The sequence below is a fragment of the Piliocolobus tephrosceles genome, chromosome 5 (assembly GCF_002776525.5).
Source record: "Piliocolobus tephrosceles isolate RC106 chromosome 5, ASM277652v3, whole genome shotgun sequence".
Classification (NCBI taxonomy): domain Eukaryota; kingdom Metazoa; phylum Chordata; class Mammalia; order Primates; family Cercopithecidae; genus Piliocolobus; species Piliocolobus tephrosceles.
Genome location: NC_045438.1, coordinates 59,845,126 through 59,867,640, shown reverse-complemented (window position 1 = coordinate 59,867,640; position 22,515 = coordinate 59,845,126). Strand labels below are relative to the sequence as shown.

The 22,515-nt window shown below is 42.2% G+C and overlaps 1 protein-coding gene across 2 annotated transcripts in view; it reads right to left on the bottom strand.

The window, feature by feature from the left end:
- Positions 1–22,515, bottom strand: part of LOC113224845 (tubby-related protein 4-like) — a 111,932-nt gene that overhangs the window by 521 nt on the left and 88,896 nt on the right. Inside the window, exon 3 of one of the 2 annotated variants that reach the window (XM_026454407.1) lies at positions 1,922–2,050. In XM_026454407.1, coding sequence (XP_026310192.1) covers positions 1,922–2,050 — 129 coding nt within the window. Of the gene's footprint in view, positions 1–1,729; positions 2,051–22,515 lie in introns of those variants that run through there. The other variant, XM_026454406.1, reaches the window with a different exon arrangement.

Sequence of the window (22,515 nt, the reverse complement as noted above, 5' to 3'; positions counted from 1 at the left end):
CTCATCTGGCGTTTATCCTTGCTCCCTCATTTGGCATTTATCCTTGATCCCCTTCCATTTCTTCCTCTGAGCAGTGATTTCAAGTCCTCTGGTCACCCTAAATTTGAGGACATGTCTCACCTCATCACTGGGCCTTTTTAGGGAAAAGAATCCCATGCTTTGGTTAATGGAAGAATGACAGCATTTTAGAACCTTTACAGGCCAACTCGGAGAGGCATCCACGTCACAGAAAACCATGAAAAGCTGCTACCTCAAGGCCTGAAACTCATTTTGGTGATGACCTATGGCTACTGCTTCAGGGCAGGGCAGTTCTGTGCTAGATAAGGTGGTACTGTGATAAGATGCAGGCAGTGCCATGGGCACTTTTCATACACAGTCTTATGTAATCCTCCATGATCCGGAGGCAGGCACATTATAGCCCCTACATTACAAGTAAGAAAACTAAGACACAGGGAAGTATCTCCCACACAAGTCATGGGGTGAGATTCATGGCTGACATTGTCTGATTCCAGAGCTCGTACTCTTGATCACATGTCCACCCACATGACGATGTCCACATCTGTGGCTCTCCTTCAAGAAGGCCAGTTAATGGTCACAGGGCACGCTCTGCCTCTTCCTTTTCTCACTGTAAGGAGGCCTGAAGGAAACTGGTAAGGCCTTATCAGTCAGTCAATATTATCACATTGACTCTACCAAATCAACTCAGAAAAAAAGAATGCTGTTTTCACACAGGGTCTTCTGTGAGCCTGCTAACAGCCGCTGACAATAGTATCTTCATTCATTGTAATTTAAGTCACTTGACTGATCTGCAGCTTGGGAAGCTCACAGCTTATTTAAGCAACAGGTGGGAGAGGGAAGGATGAGAATCCAAGTACCTTAGAAGTGTATAGAAAGGCAGCCACAGGGAAATCATTCTGAGAGTTAAAATAGTCCAAGAAACCTTTCATTAATTATTAATTGACACCCCCTGAGGACTCAGGTTCCTAAGTCACAGTTTTGTACAATCCCCAGGATGGGAGCTGCCTGCTCAAACTTGTGTCCTTAAACCCATACAAAAAGTGCACCATGAAGCTGTCCCATAAACCAGAACAATCTATGGGAGAACTAGAAACAGTGCAGCTCAGATGTCCTGGGTACAACTGTTTCCTGACAGCAGAGACAAACTGTGTCTGAAAGGAATAGCTGGAAGATGACAACAGGTGGCCGTGCTGATTGAAACCTGCGGAAGAGATTGTAGCCCCCTTCCCTTTTTGAGCAGGTTGTGAGAAGTCATGTGAAGCTCTCCATGAGACCAATGAGATGACAACACAGGGAAGATAACTTTCAAAGGGGGCAAAACAGTGATATGCCAGAGGCCCCAAATTTAACACGGAATCGTAACACTGAAGGGTAAAAAGTGATTTCAAGTTTAAAAGTTGGAGAGTTCTCACAACAGCAGCATGGTTGAAAAGGAGGCATGATCCTGCACTCTCTTTTTATCAGTGACATATGCAAGAGAAATGAAAAGCAGGCTTTTTTTTTTTTTCTGAGACGGAGTCTCACGCTGTCACCCAGGCTAGAGTGCAGTGGCGTAATCACGGCTCACTGCAAGCTCAGCCTTCTGAATAACTGGGACTACAGGCACCTGCCACCATGCCCAGCTAATTTTTTATATTTTTAGTAGAGATGGGGTTTCACCGTATTAGCCAGGACGGTCTCGATCTCCTGACCTCGTGATCCACCTGCCTTGGCCCCCCGAAATGCTGGGATCACAGTGTGAGCCACTGCGCCCAGCCACAGGATTCTAATTTGATTGATTTCTCTTCCCCCTAGCTCTGGAGCACGGGCTGCTGTGTGGTGCTAACGCGCTTGCTCTGGAATGCCTGTCTGGGCATTCTCTACCCCGCAGCCTTTCACTGGCAGAGCTGCGCCTGCCACTCACCTGAGCCCCGCGGTCGTTGACCAGCTCCACAGACCACCTGCCCTCGTACTGAATCCACACGAATATGCCTCCGTCCGCATCACACGTGGCCAGTTTCTGGTAGGGCTCATTCCACCTCACCAGCACAACCTAGAAAACCACCAAGAAGACATTTACCACAGGAAATAAATCTGTGGGCCAGGATTATTTCTGTGATGTGATCAAACTTGAAGAACTAATTAGAATGCAGTCAGTAAAGGGAGAAGACTGGGGACGAATGTGGGGATCAGGGGAGGGAACAGCCAGAGTTCACACGAGAGTCCACAGGGAACCAGCCTCACTGACAAGGCTTCCTAACAATGAGAGCGCGAACATGCCCACTACTACAAAAACAAAGAGGGGACCCGGGGCCCGTCTGCTCCCAGCACCTGCCTCTCACAGATGATCCTTCATCTGCTGGTCCTGTGCTGTAGGGAAACTATTTTAACATTTACTATGGATTTGAATCAGGGTATTATTTATTTAGTATGGAAAGAGGAAAGGGTGAGTACTATTTAGGTTCATTTTCCTCCTGAAGCAAAATTTTCAGTGTCTTTTTTGGTCTACCTTATTTCTAAATAGTTTAGCATTTGAATGAGGTTAATTTGGGAAAAAAATACATATTTGAAAAATCTAAGTTGTTTCGGATTTATCACCAGAAGAAATAAGAATAAATTATAAGTTTCAAACTTTCTGAGTATAAGAACTTTGTTTTATAATTTGAAAACTTCTGATCACTTATCTAAAAAGGCAGCAACTCTGCTAGGTGGCTTTTGAGAATAGATGAGTGCTGGAGGAGTCTGAGGGCGGCCTCACAGAGCCCAGTAAAAGTAGCAAGGGACTGAGGGTTACGGAATGGTTCCCGGACACCATGAGCCACAAAAGCAACACGGCAGGGCTCACCCTGGAGAATGTTCCCTGAGGCTGTTCCTGACTGGCCCATCCTGGTAATCACGAATTAATGCTGAGACATTGAGCACACATTTTTTTACATTCATGCTATGTGACTAATACTGAGTTGGTGGCTATGAAACACACCTGCTATTCTCAGGTAAGTTCCAGCTGGGAAGTCAGAACCTCCAGACATGCAGCTAGATACTGACATACATCAATAAAATGACAGCTATTATTAACCAGCAAGAGTACTCTTGCTATGAATAAAAAAAGATTTGAACCCTTGTCTACTCCCAGTATTTTGTGCCTAATAGCTAATCATAATAGTCGTGAACATGTGGCACTGGTGTTAATGGTTTCCAAATTCTAATTTATATCTGAAAATAAAAAGGACTGATGGTTAAAGACTTCCACAGTGCCCAGGTCCCTCCTCACACTCTCTGTCCAAAGTACAATTTCTGCTTTCAGACTAACACATAAATCCCGGGACTTCTCAAAGCAATGCCATGGACACACCTGATTTTAGGTCTTTAAACTTGTGTCTAGGGCACCAGAGGGCTAGGAGGAAGCCCCAAGAACCACCTGATTTAGTCTGCCTTGAGCAGCCTTGGTTGGCCACACTTGGTGTTATCTGCACTTGTTGTAAAATGTATAATAAAATCAATTTTTTCAAGAGGAAATTATTACCTACTTAAAGTGTGAAGACTATCATAGCTCTTTTTTAAAACTGCAAAAATCAGAGGCAGCTGTGAGGCTGAGATCTTTTGAGACCTGGTGATAACCAGGAAACTGAATCCAGTGGATAGCTCACCTTGCATGGATGTGGACACCAAGAACTCCCAGGTGGCCCCATCTAGCTGTATCCTCTCTGTTGAGACCCTCTTCCTTGCTCTAGTCATAGCTCTGTGGATGCAGTGCTTACATAACTATCAGCTTGTGAACACCACCCCCCACCACAGGTCTGTGCTGCTTGAGGAAAAGGACAGCATGTTCACCTTTGAATACTGACATAGGAATTCTGAATATATTGTACAAACAATAATATATTATTAGAGGTTGTAATCCTTGTTAACTTGTATCTTTGAACTATATAGAAGGTATTGAAAACGATTTCAAGTAGTTTACTTTCCTTTTTTTTTCTCCAAATGTTGCCCAGGTGGCCTCGACCGCACAGCCTTGCCTCCTTGTGGGCCAGGACAGCCACCGCAGCTCCCTCAAGTAGTTTACTTTCAATTCCCAAAGGCATTTGAACAACAGCATACACTGCCTGCCTGCCTGCCTGCCTACGATAAACCAGACAGTGTTAGGTGCTAAGGACAGCGATTAGGACATCTTGTGTCCCTGGAGTTGTTTCCTAAACAGACATTAATATAGTCCTCTGTACACAGACACAGGAGGGGGCTCAACTCACCTGGGGAGCAGGGCAACAAACCCAGATTCATTTTTTTTTAGCTTAGTTTAAAAAATCCTGTATTAAAATTACTGACATTTTTAAGTTAGACCGACATCAACAAAAGTCCTTAAATGACACTGAACATGTCATAAAATTTAGGATTTCCAAATGGTAAATAAAAGCCAACTTCACAAACTTCTTTCAGATCTGCCAATGATTTGACCCAAGCACTAGAATCCACAAATGTGCATGTGGCTACAATTTGGTCCCTAACACATTTGTTATTTAAGCCCATAGTCATTCATGTACTTCAGAATGGCTACTGTGGAATGGAACATGACAAATTAAGAACACAATATTCATGACTGATCAGTTTTTAAATTATTACCTTATTTAAATGTAATACCAATGAATACTCATCCACTATGATCCTCTCTGTAAAATAATACTTGATGACAAGATGTCATACTCCAGAGGAGAAGGGCCAGACACATTATCTACCTTGTTGCCTTTAACATCCATCAAAACCAAACCTCTTCATGAAAAAGCCTGCACGGTCATAGCATGACACAAACACAAAAGAGTGGAGGCAAAAAATATTTTCAAATGATTTCTAATGCGAAATTAAAGTTTTTTTGGTCTTTATGACAACACAGTTGCCATTGTTGGATAAATGAAATGTTCACAGACTCAATTTCATCTTTTAGAAATTCTTAATCAGTTGAGATGCAGCAGTACACGGAAACGTGGTCCCATTTACACACTTTGCTAAGAGTTCCAACAGTATAAATGAATAGGTGAGTAATGCCCTTAGAGACAGAAATCTTTCCAGTGATTTTTGGTTTAAAAATAAAGCCAAACTGCTAATGCTGTTATTCTCATTTCCTCCCCTGTCTACAATTTACAGCTGCAGCCTTATCTCCCAGTAGCTTACTTCCTGTTCTCTAAATCCTTCCAGCCTATTTGGCAATGTTAGGACATACCAGAATGCAGAGGAATTGCCAACTGGGGGCCAGCTGGGTTCTCAGTTGCCCGAATTTTGTGCTATGGGGCTGTGGATCTGCCCAGTTATCCAGAGATAGAGCTTTCCTTCCCTTCTCAAGGAAAATGTGACTGTCGTTGACTCTCAGCACCAAAGAACTTCTGTCTTGGGGTATTAGCCAAAGGGTGTGTTCTTTGACTAAAAAGTCAGAGGAAAAGGTTAGTTTTGACCTAGGCCTTTGATGGTTCAAAAAATACCAACCTATTACCCTCTCTAATATAAGACATGTTCTCTCATTTTAGAGTGTTACTGTTGTCAGTAAAGCTATTAAAGGTAGGAAAATCTACACAAAAAAACAAAGGGCAGAATTGCTGAAAGTCTGTATTTGGGCCATAATCTAAGGCCCTAAGTCAGTCACATCACTTCTTACACCTAGAACTACTTTTAGGGAAAGCAAAATAAGCATCACTTTGCCCATCCCAAGGATGTTCGTCTTCTGAGTCAGAAGCCCTCCAAATGGTGTTGACAGACAGATTTACACAAGAAGTCATCTCGGGAACAACCAGTGTCATCACTGTTTAGAAGGATTTCTCTCAACCTAAAACAAATGTAATTTGAATGAACACTAAATACACACAGCTCAAGTAAGAAATCCCTGTGATTATCACCACTCTGTTCTTCTTGGGCAATTTATTAAGTGAACCAGCAACAACTACAATTGTGCAAGAAAAACAAAGTGATTGCCAAGCTAACTGTAGACACATTTGGTCATTTTAACGAACCAAAAGCACCCTGAAAAAAAGGCTGGAAGAAATTCAACTAGAACAATGGTTCCGCAGACTGCTGCCCCTAGAGATGTCACTGGGAGGTCAGGGTTGAGGAAGGTGGGCTCTGGAGTCTGGCTGCCTGACTCTGACTCTGGGCCTCCTCACTCACCCACCAGTTGCACAGCTGTGGCCACCGGGACCCTCTTGCTGCCCCTTTCCTCGTCTGCTTGACACACGCCATAGTAGCACACCCCTCACTAAGTTGTGAGGAGTATCATAAGAAAGGACCTCAGACTGGGGCCAGGCACACCGCAAACATTCAGCAAATGAGAGCTCTGTGTTATTAATTCACAAACTCAAAACTCCAGAAGATAAAGACTGGTTCAGCACAGTATTTACATATATAGTTTCCTCTTTAATGAAAGATAAACGTTTTGAAAGGTAATCTCCCTTTCCAGACCCGTCTGCCATCACTTGCACCCCCTACCCAACTCTGTAACTTAAAAAGCAACATCACCACATGCTTCGTGCCACCCTTGGCCAGGAACACCCTTCTGCCCCTTGCCACCTGGTGAGTAAAGCCTTCCCTGAAGTTCCAAGCAATCCCACTTGCTCTGCGTGCAGCACCTTCTGCATAGTCCCGGCGCATGCAGTACACTGCGCTCCCTCACGCAAATGTTCCACACCAGACTGAGAACTTTGTAACTTTTGTTCTATTAAACTAGTCTTGAAAGATGATTAACCATATCTGTTCCCTCTCTCTCTCTCAAGAGTAAGATGTTAAAACTGATTCAAATGAGAAGGGGGTGGATAACAGATTATTGAGACAAAATTCACATAATTCACCCATTGTCAATGTACAATGCAATGGTTATTAGTATATTCAGAGAGTTGTCCAACCTTTCGAATATATTTTAGAACATCTATATCAACCCCCAAAGCCCTGTACTTTTTAGTTACCACCAGCCAACCCCACAATATTTTACTCCAGCCCTAAGCAACCAATTCTCTGTTGCTACAGATTTGCCTACTCTGGACATTTCATATAAAAGGAATCATACGATACATGGTCTTTTGTGACTGGCTTCCTTCTCTTAGCATGTTTTCAGGGTTTATCCATGTTGTAGCATATATCAGTGTTTACCTTTAAAATATAGCCCAGTAACATTCCATTGTATTGAGAGACCACATTTTGTTGATCTATTCATCAGCTGATGAACATCTGGGCTGTTCATCAACTTTTAGCTATTATGAATACTGCTATGAACTTTTGTGCGCAAATTTTCTAGTATAAATATGTTTCATTTTTCTTGGGTCTATACCTAGGAGCGGAGTTGCTGGGTCAAATGATAATTCTACGTTCAACTTTTTGAGGAACTACAGGACTGGTTTCCAAAGTGATGTATCAATTTACAACCCCACTAGCAATGGATAGTTTCCAGTTTCTCCAAATTCTCTCGAGTACTTGCTATTGCCTGTCTTCTAAAAAATGATAGCCACCCTGGTGAGTGTGCAGCAGTTTAATGTGCATTTCCCTGATGGCTAATGATGTTGAGCATCTTCTCATGTGCTTGGTGGCTACTTGTGTATTTTTTGAGAAATGTCTATTCAGATCCTTTGTCTATTTTTAGTTGGGTAGTCTTTTCTATTACTGAGTTGTAGGAGTTTCTCTTAAGCCCTCTGAAACGCTAACTACATTTGAAGAAAACTTTAGATTTTATTTCCAGATAGACGAATTTATTTTATCTCATTTAAATGTTCACAAATCCAGTTCTCAAACACAATTCAATTAATCTCAGTTGGTTGATAAGAATCTGTGAATGAAATGGCCTAGAGATAATAAAGGAATTCAAAAAACACAGATCTGTGGTCAGAGCCCTGGAATCCGGGGACCACGGTGCCTCAAACTAGTTCTGAACCTGCATGTGCTGGGGGATGATCTTATAGTCCCATCTTCTTTAGGACACGTCCCAGGAAACATAGTTACACATTCCTTCCTGTATTTTCCAAACTTTGTTGTCAGAAAATAATATATCTTCTTATTGGATAGAGTTTATACTATTAGCCAGGCCTGAATTAGGAAAAAGAGAACTCCACACCAAATCTGATATGAATGCAAAACGACCATTCCACCCTTCTCATCTATTAAGTGGCAGCAATATTCTTCCAGTAAAGCAAGATAAAACAATGCTGAAGAGCTACATTATAATTACGGTCTGGCGGAAACCCAACAGTTAATATTTTCATCTTTTGACCATATTCAGGCATTCATCTGGCTCAAAATCCTGTGGAATAGTACCCCCTATGACTCTAACTTCTATTCTTTACCACTCATCATAGCTGCTAACTCCCGAATAAAAATTCTGCTGGGAAGTATGTTTAATCACATGCACTATTCATTGAGGTTGCAAATCACTTTGAAAACTTGTGAAATTCACATTTTTCCTCATCACCACTTTTCACTCACTCTCAACTAAATACCCTTGGTGTATCTAGTGGTTATTAGTATTAGTAATTGATTTAGAGCTAAAACAAGACATCTAAACATTGATGTTTAGAGCTCTGGCTCGTAGATGAGGAAAGGTAGGCTAATGAGGTGAACAAACTTTCCCAAGGTCATAAAGCAAGTTCAAGGTTAGGTCAGGGTCCCAGAGGCTCTGTCTTCTCTCTTGTTTAGAGTACCTGTCAACCAAGCTGGCACCTGTGGCCGTCAATCACTCAGCCAATGAGTATTCAGGAAGCACCAAACAGGTGCATTCAGGGAGGACACACAGAGGGGAGAGACCCTCAAGGAGCACCCGGTGGAACACTCAGAGGAGCCACTTCATTCTTTGCTTTTTAAGCATGTGTTCTTACTGTCATACTTTGGCAATGCAAAAATATCCTAGAAAACAACTGTATCAATTAGTTCTGGTTCTGAGGGAAGAAAATAAAATCACGCTAAAAAGAAATAAACTAAGACATTAGTGATGGTGTGTGATGGGAGAAAAGCTGAGTGTTGGGAGAAGCTGAGGCAGGGCTTGCATGTCTGACATAATGTAAAAGAGTCTTGGAACATGTCCGGGGTCCAGGGTCTAAAACTCCTTGTGGCCTTTGGAGCGCCAAGCTCTGTGCTAAAGGGTGGAAGGCTACCCTGACGCACCACAATCTATGCCCAGGGCATAAAACCCCTTGTGGCTTGGATAGAATCCAGGGCTCGTGGCTCTGGAACGTGTCTAGACTCACTGGCTCCTTGCTCTCACAGGATCGATTGTTATCTTGAGTTAAAAGAAACTGCTCTCCATTATCTCCAGTAGCAGAGCAGATGCTAAACTGTCACAGCTGTAGATCATGTGCTTAATGTAATGGCACCCTTTCGACCCCCACATTCTCAACGCCCGTTTCTTTGTTTGATCACCAAGAAATAGTCTGGGCTTCTAGGGTTCAGGGCCTTCACAGCCTCCATAGACTAGTGATGACCCCCTGGACCCACTTTCTCTCTCAAACTGTCTTTTCTCATTCCTTTGACTCTGCTGGACTTCGTCACCCCCATGACCTGGTGTTGGGTCTGATCACCCCAACAAGTGTGTTATAAATGATTTTTATTTAAACTTTTCCTTATTTTCTGATTTTCCCACAATGAACGTATTTTACTTCCATCGCATGTCTGAAAAAACTATCTTGTTAGTGAATTTAAACAAAGTATTTTAGCAACAGTAAGAAGTTTAAGTCATTTTTACATACATTATTTTACATAGCTTATTTTATCTCCACAAATATCTTAGAAGGAAGTATTGCCATTACTATTACCTTGTTTCAGATGAGTGAAGCTGAAAGGTTAAAATCTCTCCATAGACTTAACTTAAAAATTGTAGGCAATATTTGTGACATATATAATAGTTTAAAGAAAAATTTACTATGAAGTGTTCTCATTCAGTTTAAAATATCACCAGTACTATCCAGAGTCCTGTGTATTCCTCTCAGGCCTCAGTCGTTTCTTGTCTGAGGAAAAGGACCTTATGGACATTTCATGTTTTTAATTCACAGGCATTTTTATACCTTAATTATACATGTACAGATCCTCAATATATTATTCTTATGGGTTTTTATTTTATATATTACAGAAAAAAGTAACATACACCAAAGAAGAGCAACTGAGTTTAATAACCTTCCATGTACCCATCATCCAGCTTTAAAATAATCCACGTTTGCATGCTGTAACCTTTAAAAAACTATATATATATAATATATATATATAAAATATATATTATATATATATAGTTTTTAATTATGGAGTACGTGAGATGTGTTGATGCAGGCATGCAATGTGAAATAAGCACTCTTAGAGAAAGGGGTATCTACCCCCTTAGGCATTTACCCCTTGTGTTACCAAAAATCCAATTACTCTTAAAGTACTTTTAAAATGTACAATTATTATTGACTATAGTCACCCTGCTGTACTATCAAATACTAAGTCTTATTCTTTTTTTTGTACCCACTAACCATCCCTACCTCCCCCCACCCCAACCTCCCACTACCCTTCCCAGCCTCTGGTAACTATCCTTCTTCTCTCTATGTCCATGAGGTCAATTGTTCTAATTTTTAGATTCCACAAATAAGTGAGAACATGCAATGTTTGTCTTTCTGTGCCTGGCTTATTTCACTTAACATAACGATCTCCAGTTTCATACATGTTGTAGCAAATGACTAGATCTCATTATTTTTTATGGCTGAGTAGTATTCAATTGTGCATGCATCACATTTTCCTAATCAATTCAGCTGTTGATGGACACTTGGATTGCTTCCAAACCTTAGCTACTGTAAACAGTGCTGCAACTGGAGTGCAGATCTCTCTTCGATATACTGATTTCCTTTCTTTGGGGTATATACGCAGCAGTAAGACTGCTGGATCATAAGGTAGCTCTTAACAATTTGGAGGTTTTCAGGAACCTCCAAACTGTTCTCCATAGTTGTTGTACTAATTTACATTCCCACCGAGAGTGTACAAGGGTTTCCTTTTCTCCACATCCTCACCAGCATTTGTTATTGCCCGACATTTGGAATAAACACCATTTTAACTGGATTGAGATGATATAGTTTTGATTTGGATTTCTCTGATGATCATTGATTATGACCAACTAAGGGTAAATCTCTTAATCCTTAATGACCTTCTTCTTCATTCCTTTTTGCTGACTTGCTATGGCTTAAAAGTGAATTTGGGGCAGGTGTGGAGGCTCACGCCTATAATCCCAGCACTTTTGGAGGCCAAGACGGGCAGATCACCTGAGGTCGGGAGTGGAGACCAGCCTGACCAACGTTGAGAAACCCCGTCTCTACTAAAAACACAAAATTAGCCGGGCATGGTGGTGCATGCCTGTAATCCCAGCTACTCGGGAGGCTGAAGCAGGAGAATCGCTTGAAGCCGGGAGACAGAAGTTGTGGCGAGCCAAGATCGCGCCATTGCACTCCAGCCTAGGCAACAAGAGTGAAACTCCGTATAAATAATAATAATTTTAAAAAAGGGCATCATGTTTATTATTTTTATAGGATTAAGGGCAATTTTCTTTTCCTGCTTTTCAGTTTCTTCATCTAGTCCAGCTGTCCAGTTGGACCCGCTCAGCTGGGACGTGTGCCTCTCTCTGGCGAACCTCTCTCTCAACTCTGTCTTCCCTGAGCACTGCTCTGGGGTGAGAATGTCCCTCTAAGACACACTGGAGGCCCACCTGTTTAAGCATTTCTGGAGCAGGATGGGGGTTTTGAGTTTAGAAAGGGATTATCTCAAAACAAAGCAAACCAGAGAACCCAGGTGCCAATAAAGCTGCAAATAAAAATTACTTTAAGTATCAAAAGAGTAGTATTAGGGAATCCTAAATTAGAAAATTAGATGTTCTGAATAAAAAGCACTAGCCCTTGAAAATAATCAGTGAGGTCATTATTGTCTATTAGCAAATGATACATCTTTCCTTTGCATTCAGATGTGATTCAAATTTGCAACAGAGATCCTAACTCAAATTACAAGCTTCACACTGATCATCCACTAATGTAGACTACTGGGTTGGTGCAAAAGTAATTGAGGTTTTTGCCATTATAAATGTGGATACAGCCTTGATCTAAACAAACACATCTCTGAGCTATATAACATCATTCAGACATTTTTAAAAAATTATTGAATTTCTTAAAATCTCTCCCAGTATCTACAGAAAAGCATAAAGCATTAACCAGTCAACCTACCATATTAATAGGCTTTCAATATCTACCAAAAAGCCTCATATGTATCTATCATCTTATTATTTAAGCCCCTGCTAAATTATCATACGATTCAAAATGTCTCATTCTAAAACAAGAGAGTTAACTTCCTGTATATGTATGGAAATGGACAGATTACAAAAGGACCTGATTCTCAACCCTGTGGCCTGGAACCTGGAGCAGGCATCATCATCTCCATTTTACAGAAAAGGCAACTGGGGTTCTGAGGTTAATTGGCCCAAAGACCCCAATCAGCACAAGGCAGGGCAAGGACCAGGGGCCAGCGCATCCATTCCTAGTCCAGTATGTTTTCCTCTTTTAAAAATAAGGTAGGTCTGAATCATTTGATGGTCCTGTTGTTTGGCAACACCTATTCATCCTAGGAAAACAATTGTATTTGTGCAGAATGCTCACATTTTTAAAATTAGCTAGAAGATTGCACATCACCACCCAACGCAAGGCCTGAAGCCAGAACACCATGCACGAATTAAATATGCTCTTGACCTTAGTGATATTATGGTATGATGGCTTCAGGGGGTGAAAAAAGCACTAATCTTAAGCATCTACCTACTGCTAATCCTTTACCAAATTTGCTAAAGGAAAATTCAATTATTAAAGTAGTTGTCTATTTTCATTGAAATTTTATGTTTTAAATATAAGTCTTATCTATCAGCTATGTATTTTAGTCATTTACATTTAATCTATTAATTTCCAAGACGTTTTCCTTCATTTTTCAGAGGAGTTAAGACAGCAGGATTCTCTACATTCTGCTCTATAAAATCTCTACCACTTAGCCCACCACGTTTAGCATTTGGACGGGAAATGGAACTGCTCTACACGTACAACCACCACCTTTGACTGGTAGCCAAGTCTGTTTGGCTACCAACTGAAGATAAATCTTAGCTCATCATCTGACACCCCCAACTATCAACCCAAACCAAAGCCTGCTTCTGAGCCATGCGTGAGCAGAGCAAAGCTAGAACTGGGAAATTCTTCTTGGCTGGCAAAAGAAAATTTGAACTCCAGTTTGGGCTTTAGCATTCTGCGTCTTCATTTTGTCCGAAAAGTCAATTTGGTCTAGATACTTTCTAAGGATTCTTCTAGTTCTATTATTTCAATTCATTGGATCTTATTCAAACAAATACTAAGCAAATACAACATGCCCGCTGCTAAGTATAATCTCACAAAACTTAAAAGATTTGCCACTCAAGAAGAAAATCCAGCAGCTGGATCGTAACATAATCACCTGGAAGCAGGAGTGCTCTTTTTCTGACAGGCTGGATGTGTGAGTTCAGGAATCACCAGGTGGAAGCGGGAGTGGTACAATTCATGGTTGCCCTAGGATCCACCAGCAAAATCTGCTTCCTGTCCTCACAACCTTATGCTCTGCTGGCCTACAGGTCTCAGTTCCGAAGGAAGATATGCTTCCACCAGGAGATACAACAATGATTCCACTGAGCTGGAAGCTAAGACTGCTGCCTTGGCCACTTTAGGTTCCTCACACCTCTGAATCAACAGGCAGAGAAGGGAGTTTCTGTGCTGGCCGGGGTGACTGACCCTGACAATCATGTGGACACTGGATTACAAATCTACTATGGAGGTAAGGAAGGGTATGTCTGGGATACAGGAGAGCCCTTCCTTAGGGCATCACTTAGTGTTACCATGCCCTGGGATTAACATCAATGGAAAACCGCAACAACCCAACCTTGGCAGAACTAAGAATGGCCTGGACCCTTCAGGAATGACAGTTTGGGTTACGGTCACCACATCAGGTAAAGGAACCGTGACCAGCTGAGCTGCCTGCTGAAGGCAAAAAGAATACAGAATAGGGAGTGGAAGAATGGTAGCTATAAACGTCAGCTACGACGATGCGACCAGTTACAGAAACAAGGACTGTCACTGCCACAAGTGTTTCCTCCCTGTTTTGTTATGACTTGTGTGTGTGTAACAATCCCACAACGAAAGTGTGTTCATTCTCTTCTAATAGCTCCTGACGCCCCTTTCCAATAACTCCATTTCCCGTCATCACCTTTGCACACACTAATATCTTGTTTTCAAATGATTTTACGTTTCTGCATTTCATATTTAAACAAAACCACAAACTCATGGCCAAGGGACACCCTTCCCTCTCCTCTCCTCCATCACAAGACCCTAGGGTGAGGGAAGAGCAGCTCTTTTTAACCATCTAGGATTTCTTTGAAGAAATCCACAGGAGCCCTCCCTTGATGATGTCACTAACTGAGCTTCAACATAGCCCCTGGATAGTTCCACTAAAGGGCTCTCTTAACCACAACACAGCTCTTCAGGTTCCCTAAATAGTATGGCTTTTGGTTAGGTGGGGGACGACAGGGTGTCTTCCCAACTTCCTCACCTGTCAGGAGCATGGTGGCACAAATCAACTGGCACTGACTGCTCATCAGACATAGAGAGGGACAGAGCAACCCAGAGGGACATCTTCAGTGAAAAGCAACTGCCAGAGAATCATTTTCACTGGGAATAATTCACACAGACACTGCATACCTGAATGCCAATCGCCAAAGTCAATTTCCTTCAAGATGATTTTCAACTTCTAGTAACAGTCATAGCAGTTAAATGGATTCATTTCGGCCGGGCGCGGTGGCTCAAGCCTGTAATCCCAGCACTTTGGGAGGCCGAGGCGGGTGGATCACGAGGTCAGGAGATCGAGACCATCCTGGCCTACACGGTGAAACCCCGTCTCTATTAAAAAATACAAAAAACTAGCTGGGCGAGATGGCGGGCGCCTGTAGTCCCAGCTACTCGGGAGGCTGAGGCAGGAGAATGGCGTAAACCCGGGAGGCGGAGCTTGCAGTGAGCCGAGATCGCGCCACTGCACTCCAGCCTGGGCGACAGAGCGAGACTCCGTCTCAAAAAAAAAAAAAAAAAAAAAAAAAAGGATTCATTTCTTCTCAAAAGTTATCTGTATCTGTCTTCCATGCTAGGAGGACTGGGCAACAAACCTCACCTTGACAGACATGACTGCTGGCCACTTCCTGTTTCCCAAAAATTCTCTGGCTCAGTAACACACCCTTCCTTACAAGTGCATGCTAAGAAAACAGAAAAAAGGGTGAAAAGATGGAATGGAAAGGAGGGGAACTAAGGAAAACCCAAGTAACCCAAAGATACTGATACACACATCCACAACTCATCAGCTTTCTTGTCCCATCTCTGATCGTGCAGAGGGACTGCCAAGATTGAATCCCAGTGCCACTACTTACTGCTGTGTGGCTTTGGACGAGTTCCTTATCCTGGTAGAATGGTGAGGATTAAGTGAACTAATGTGGTTAGCGTGGTTACAACAGGGACTGACACATATTAGGAGCTGAGTAAGGATTAGCTCTTGTTATTCCATGTACCTTTCTATAATACAAAAAACAAACAAACAAACCAAAACAAAAAAACAGGTGGTTGGAGGTGTGTGAAAGGTACAGCCTTAGGTTTAAATACAAAAATGTATGTGAATTTTTTATGAATGAAAGGTTGTACATATTTTTAATATGAAACTTTCTCACCAAAGAATTTGTTCTCCTTGTCATTTTTTCTAATAAAAATTCAAAGCTAGGTCAAGCCCCTTGGTTTCTTATTCTACAGGAGAGAACTATCTCTACTGATTCCTGCTGTATTCCTTCTTCTCACCACAGTAGAAATGTTTTAAAAATTAAAACAAATCAAAGGAGACATTTTTACTCATTACTCCAGAGGTGGTGAGCACCAGAGAGTAGCATGAACAGTACCTACTTCCTTTCAGCAGACACTTGTCCTTTGCACTCTTTCCTCCAAAGGTAGTAACAGACAAGCTGCTGGGTAGAGGCTGGTGCTTCTGCCACCGACTATGACACTAACTTTCCAAGATGACAAGGACCAAACTACTGAGAACCATAGATGCTCTTATGTGATCGTGGCCTGCCTCTACTGCCCTTTCTTAACTGTGACGAGTCAGCACACATTCACCACGGGCCTAAGAGATCCCTGGCCTAACATCTTTCAAGCATCTACATGGAACACTTCAAATCTAAGAAGCAGGTATGGTTAGAAACTATCACTCAATACTTATGAAAGGGCTATGGAACTTCTACCATCTTTCTGCAGAAGTCAGGATCTTTTAACACTACAGGAGATGCTGCTAGGAAGAAAAATCTAAATGAAAGCTGATTTGTATTGCAGTGGACATTCTGGTCTTAAAAGATATCCAGTATCCTAAAAGTACAACGAACTCACTATACAAAAGGTTCTAGCAAACTGAAGAGAGCTGGAGCATGAGTGTAGATTGACATTTCCACATCAGACACTAGCAGAGTGTGGTGGGTAAGGGTTTTTGATTCTCCCAACCACCATATGATGCAAATGTTGCCATTCTTATCTTCCAAAAGAAACTGAGATTTAGGGAGGTTAGGTACTTTGTCCAACATCCCATAGCCACACGGTGGTGGCACCAAACACTCAAACCTAGATGCAATTCCTAAGTTTACATTTAAAGACACCACACACACACAAGTGAATTCTAATGAGGAGTTGTTGTTTTAGCTAGAAACCTAAACTAGATGACTGACTACAAGATATCTAGGTGATTAAGCAAAAAGGAACATACTTGAACAATGAGATGCCCAAATTAAAATACTAGTTAAACAAGGCTAATTAAAAGGGTCCTAGGGTTTCCATAGTGTAGTAACTACCATGTTTGCCTAACACGTGAAATGTCCCCAGTTCAAAACCGGATGGAAAAAGCTCTTTCTACTTTTTGGGAGGCTGAGGTGGGCAGATCACCTGAGGTCGGGAGTTTGAGACCACCCTGACCAACATGGAGAAACCCCGTCTCTACTAAAAACTACAAAAATTAGCCGGGTATAGGGGGGCATGCCTGTAATCCCAGCTACTCGGGAGGCTGAGGCAGGAGAATCGCTTGAACCCGGGAGGCGGAGGTTATGGTGAGCTGAGATCACGCCACTGCACTCTAGCCTGGGCAACAAGAGCGAAACAGCGTCTCAAAAAAAAAAAAAAGTGTCCCTGGAGATACTCACTGTATAAGAAGGGCTACAACAAGGAACTTATCCTGGGAGGACAGACTGCAGCTTAGGAACGGGAACAGTAGAACAGGAGGCCAAACAGGGAGTGAACAAGGGTCCTCACCTGCTGTCCAGCACAGCTCGGGAGCTCAGTGGATGGGGTGGGCTGCAGAAAGTTGCTCTGGGTCAACTAGCATATAGCAAACCACCGGGAAGATTTTTAATGACTTAAATTTCCAGTTAACCGTCAGCTTTCTGGCAGTTGCTGGATATTCACTCCCACAAGTTTTCCACTTTTACTGTTCATGTCAGCCACTTGAGAACAAGACTATAAATATACAAACTTGTTTTTAGTAAACACAACACAAATTATCGAGATATTTATTGTGTGCTGTTATCGGCTGTTATTCTCCCAACGTAAGTTGTCAAAAAAAAAAAAAAAAAAAAAAACCCTCCCAAAGCCAGCATTCTGGCACAGAGATAATTTGCTTTCTAATAACTCCAATAGTCATCATTTATTTTTAGATACAGCTACAAAAATAACCTGAAGACCTTACAAAATCAACTGCCATTTCAAAATGTACACTGTATACTTTCTAAACTTAAGGCTTGAAAGCTAACAGCTTAGTTCAGACCTTTAATATGGCATTATCTTCCTAATAAACATGTCTTCAAAAAACTGATACACAACAAAATGTACAATGTTTTTGAGTTATCAAAGATATTCCAATAATAATGTCTAAAATGCTGGCATCTTACCCCCTTTAATTGGGAAGTGAGGAAGTCCAGTTAATTTTAATATCAGTAGGATTCTCTATTCAGAACACCAGTCTTCATTTGCTTTCTCACAGTCTGCACTTCCCTCAATTCATACAAACAATTTTATAATAGTAATGACAGTCAACACTATCTCCCTATTGAATTAAAAGAAAAACCAATCTGTGACTCCATCCACATCCTCTCTAAACTTCAATTTAATTCAAGTAACAGTTGAGCATTAACCTTGTGCCAGGCACTGGAGATACTGAAAGTTGCAGTGCAGTGTTGCCACACTGGGAGTGTGACAAAGCTGAAGGGTAACTGAGGGGTGCGGAAGAGGTGGGAGTGGGGTGTAGGGGCATGGGATGCCAGGACAGGGAAAGCTCCCCATCGGGAGTAAAGGAAGCGTTAAGTTTAGGCAATGTTTGTTTTTTGGTTTTCTTTTAGATTTCTGAGAAGCTCAAAGCAGCTCAAAAGAATTTGATTTAACTTGTCCTCATAATGTCCATGGAAACCTTCACAACTTTCTCATCAATCAGGGGCATTTTGCATACAGAAGTTTTGTCTAAGACCTTTCCAGCACGTATTTGTAGAGCTAGTGCCAACACTCAGAATCCAAAACATCAGTCTAGAATACCACACTGGCTTTGACTGTTTGATTTTCAACCATATTGAGATATAGATGGAAACACTCTTACAAAAACCAATGATCACTCAAAATTATAAAGAAGTCCTATATATTTTTTAAATGAAAAAAAAAAAAAGTGAGGAGGTGTTGTATCCACCTACTAGAGCAATTCCAAAAGCACAGAGCCAGTCACAACACTAGCACCTGAGATGAAACGAATGCAGAGCCAGCGCTCAGATGCGCTACAGACACAGATGAGCGTCTTCGTGTCCAGAGTTGACTCTACCTGCCAAATGCTTAGAAGGGCTTGACCACACCCTGGACCCACAGCTTCACTCTGCATGGGTTTTCTGCATTGCTTCCAGATGAAAGTGGCTTGGCACAACTCCATTTTTCATCACTAACTATTGTCTAACATTCACATTTTACTTCTTGGGTTGTGGGTCACTTCACACTTCTGACACACATGTTCCACAGATAAAAGCAAACAGTGCGTGCACACATATGCCCTATGTTTTATACAGTTCTTGTTAGTTGCCAGGGAAAAACAGCTTCATAAAAGAGGGCTGGCCAGGTGCGGTGGCTCATGCCTGTAAACCTACCACTTTGGGAGGCCGAAGCGGACAGATCACTTGAGCTGAGGAGTTCGAGACCAGCCTGGGCAACATGGTGAAACCCCGTCTCTACAAAAAATACCAAAATTAGTTGGGCATGGTGGTGTGTGCCTGTAATTCCAGCTACTTGGGAGGCTGAGGTGGGAGGATCACTTGAGCTCGTGACGTCCAGGCTACAGTGAGCTGTGATCATGCCACTTCACTACAGTCCAGGTACAAGAGAACCTGTCTCAAAAGAACTACATCAACAACAACAACAAACCCAAACAAACATTAAAGGCGGCCAACCTGGAAGTACCTGCAGGTTTTATCTTCTCAATCCAAAAATGCTATTTTCTGCTCACTTACTTCAGTACACAGCCTAGAACACCTGTATCAATGGTTCTCTGCTAAGAACTGAAATGTCATCATTCTTTTACATTATACAGTACATTTGTAAATAGAAATGCACAAAATGAACACGAATTACGAGGGGAAAAAAGTTTTCTGATAAAATTCAATTATGATTCTTTCATGCTCTGAAAGGCTAGAAATGAAATTCTATATTCCCTAAACTACTACCAGGATGACTTAAGTCATTTCTGACCAATGCAGTTACTTACAAAAAGTACTGAACTGTCTAGACCACAGAATAGGTAAACCAATGGGCTAGATCCCAATTAAAATGTTTAAAGGATAGTGGAGATGCCTGAGGTTCTTTCTTCATATTATTGAGCATTTACCGTACACGAGACAGCATGCTGGAGCCAGACAGCTTGGCTCACATACTCAGAGGATGCTCACGACAGGGAGAGACAAGCAGGTAAATAATTATGAGTTCAGTGAAATGCTAGAAACATGTAAAGTGTTCCAAATGCAGTGCAGAGTGTCGGGAGCTTCCTTACTCACATATCTACAAGAAAGGTACTTTGACATGTCTCTAAACATTCAAAGCAAGGGAAACTTTAGCACTCCCTGCTAAAGCATCAATTATCTAGAATTCCTTAAACAGGCAAATGACTTCCTTCTACCCAACACTCTTTCCCTTTTACAGTGAAAATTGGAGTAGGTTTATTAACAGCTACAAACAGAAAAATACCCTTTACACATTCCCTAACATATTTAACACTTAAGATTCCCCATCAAAATATTTCTCAATGGTTAATTTTCTGTGCATATGAGCTAAAACAGTATAACTCAGCATTAGCTCTCAGTCTGAATTACCTGGAATATATCTTGAATTTTTTCTTAAGTCCATTTAGTCAACTCTGTATTTGTATTTAGTTACATGTTATGATTTATTAAAGCTCAACTTTTCCCCATTTTGCTGAAGAATCCATTATTCCACATACATCCTCTGCCTGCTGGCTGATACAAATCTAACATTCTTTTTGAAAGGAATTACCACAGGCAGCATAGATGGTCAAATAATTCAGCCACCAATACCAATAAACTCAAAACAGGAGTCAATTATATTCCATCATGAATAGTGTTAACAAAAAACTGGACACACATCTTATCAGCTGGGTGACTCTGGTGAACTACATAACTTCACTGAGTCTCAATTTTCTCCTCTGTAAACAAGGGCACCAGCATTTAACTTACCAGGACTGCTGCAGAGTGTAATGGCTAAAGATAACAACTACCATTCGCTCTGGACTTACCACTCACCAGCTTCTTCACAAACATCTCAATCCCCGTGCAAAACCTGTATGGCGTCATCAGGACCATTCCCATTCTAAAGATGAGGCAATAATCGGTCCCAAATACATCAGCAAGGACAGAGACAGGGATGACCCTGGGGTTGACTGGACCAGTCCTAGGTCACTGACCAGTGCCTAGACAGCACAAGTCCCCAGAAATAGCAGCCAAGTTAACAGCCACTACTGTCAAGCAGCACATTGTTTTCTTTTTTCTTTTTTTTTTTTGAGACAGTCTTGCTCTGTCACCCAGGCTGTACTACAGTGGCACCATCTCGGCTCACTGCAACCTCCGCCTCCCAGGTTCAAGTGATTCTCCTGCCTCAGCCTCCCGAGGAGCTGGGATTACAGGCACCTGCCACCACACCCAGCTAATTTCTGTATTTTTAGTAGAGTCAAGGTTTCACCGTGTTGGCCAGGTTAGTCTCAAACTCCTGAACTCAGGCTATCTGCCCTCCTCAGCCTCCCAAAGTACTGGGATTACAGGTACGAGCCACCGTGCCTGGCCACATTGTTTTCTTGATGTTCCTAAGAAATCCTCACCCAAGTGCAACCTGGGCATCCTGATCCCATTTTGTGTTCTCATAATCAGACAAAAGCCATGTTTCTCCCTTCCTTTTGGGCCCCTAAACCCACCTGTGCCTGTCTGGAATCCCATCCTCTCCCTTGGTTCCACCACATGCATTCCCACTCTCCTCCATTCTGTGCCTTGCTTAGCAATCCTAAAATCCCACCCCAAAATGAGCATTCCCAAGGGTCACTTCCTTTGAGGAATCAGGTTCACTCCCAGACCCTCAACGATCTGGGGGTCAGATTCTCAAATGCCAGCAAATCTACCGCTTCTGAGCACCGAGCACCCAGCCATGGATCACGGGGCCTCGCAGAGAAAAGCTGGAGGCCCTGAGAGGCTGCTGGTCCCTCCCCTCCACTGCTCCAGGAGAAAACGGGGACCAGACACCCTGGCTGGCTCATGCCACCTGCTCCTGCTCTCCCGAGAGCCTCCTCCTACACATAGTTGGGACAAGAATCCCCATCTCAGGCTCTGGAACTCTGAAAACCTGAGACTGATTAGGAACTCTGTTCCTGTGGCCAGTGATTCTCCAAGGTGAGTCTCTGGATCAGCAGCACCAGAACTCAACTGAGGACTTGCACATTCTCAGGCCCCTGCAGACCAACCGCATCAGGAACCGTGGGGTAGGGCCGGTAATCTGTGTTTTGGCAAGTCCTCCAGGTAGCTCTGATGAAAACTGAGAATTGCAGTGCCTTCTGGAGGCAGAGGATCTGCTGAATCCATTTAGTGGAAGGTGCTTCAGCTGCAGGTGGTAAAGCACACCAGGCTTCTACCACATGCCCCGGGGCTCTCTTGAGAGGCCCAGAGCAGAAGGAAAACAAACAATAAAAACAGGAGAGAAAGGCAATGGAGAAAGGGTCTTTGTACATATTTGGTGCATAATTATTTCTTCAGTGGAAACACGAAAGGGGAGATTCACTTTGTAAAATTTTTGGTAAGAAGAAAGGATTAACTTGGAAAAGAGACAGCATTGTAGCGTTAAGGAAAATCTGGATCTTTACAGTTAGGACACTGAAGGCTACTGCTGATCTGTGCACTTTGTA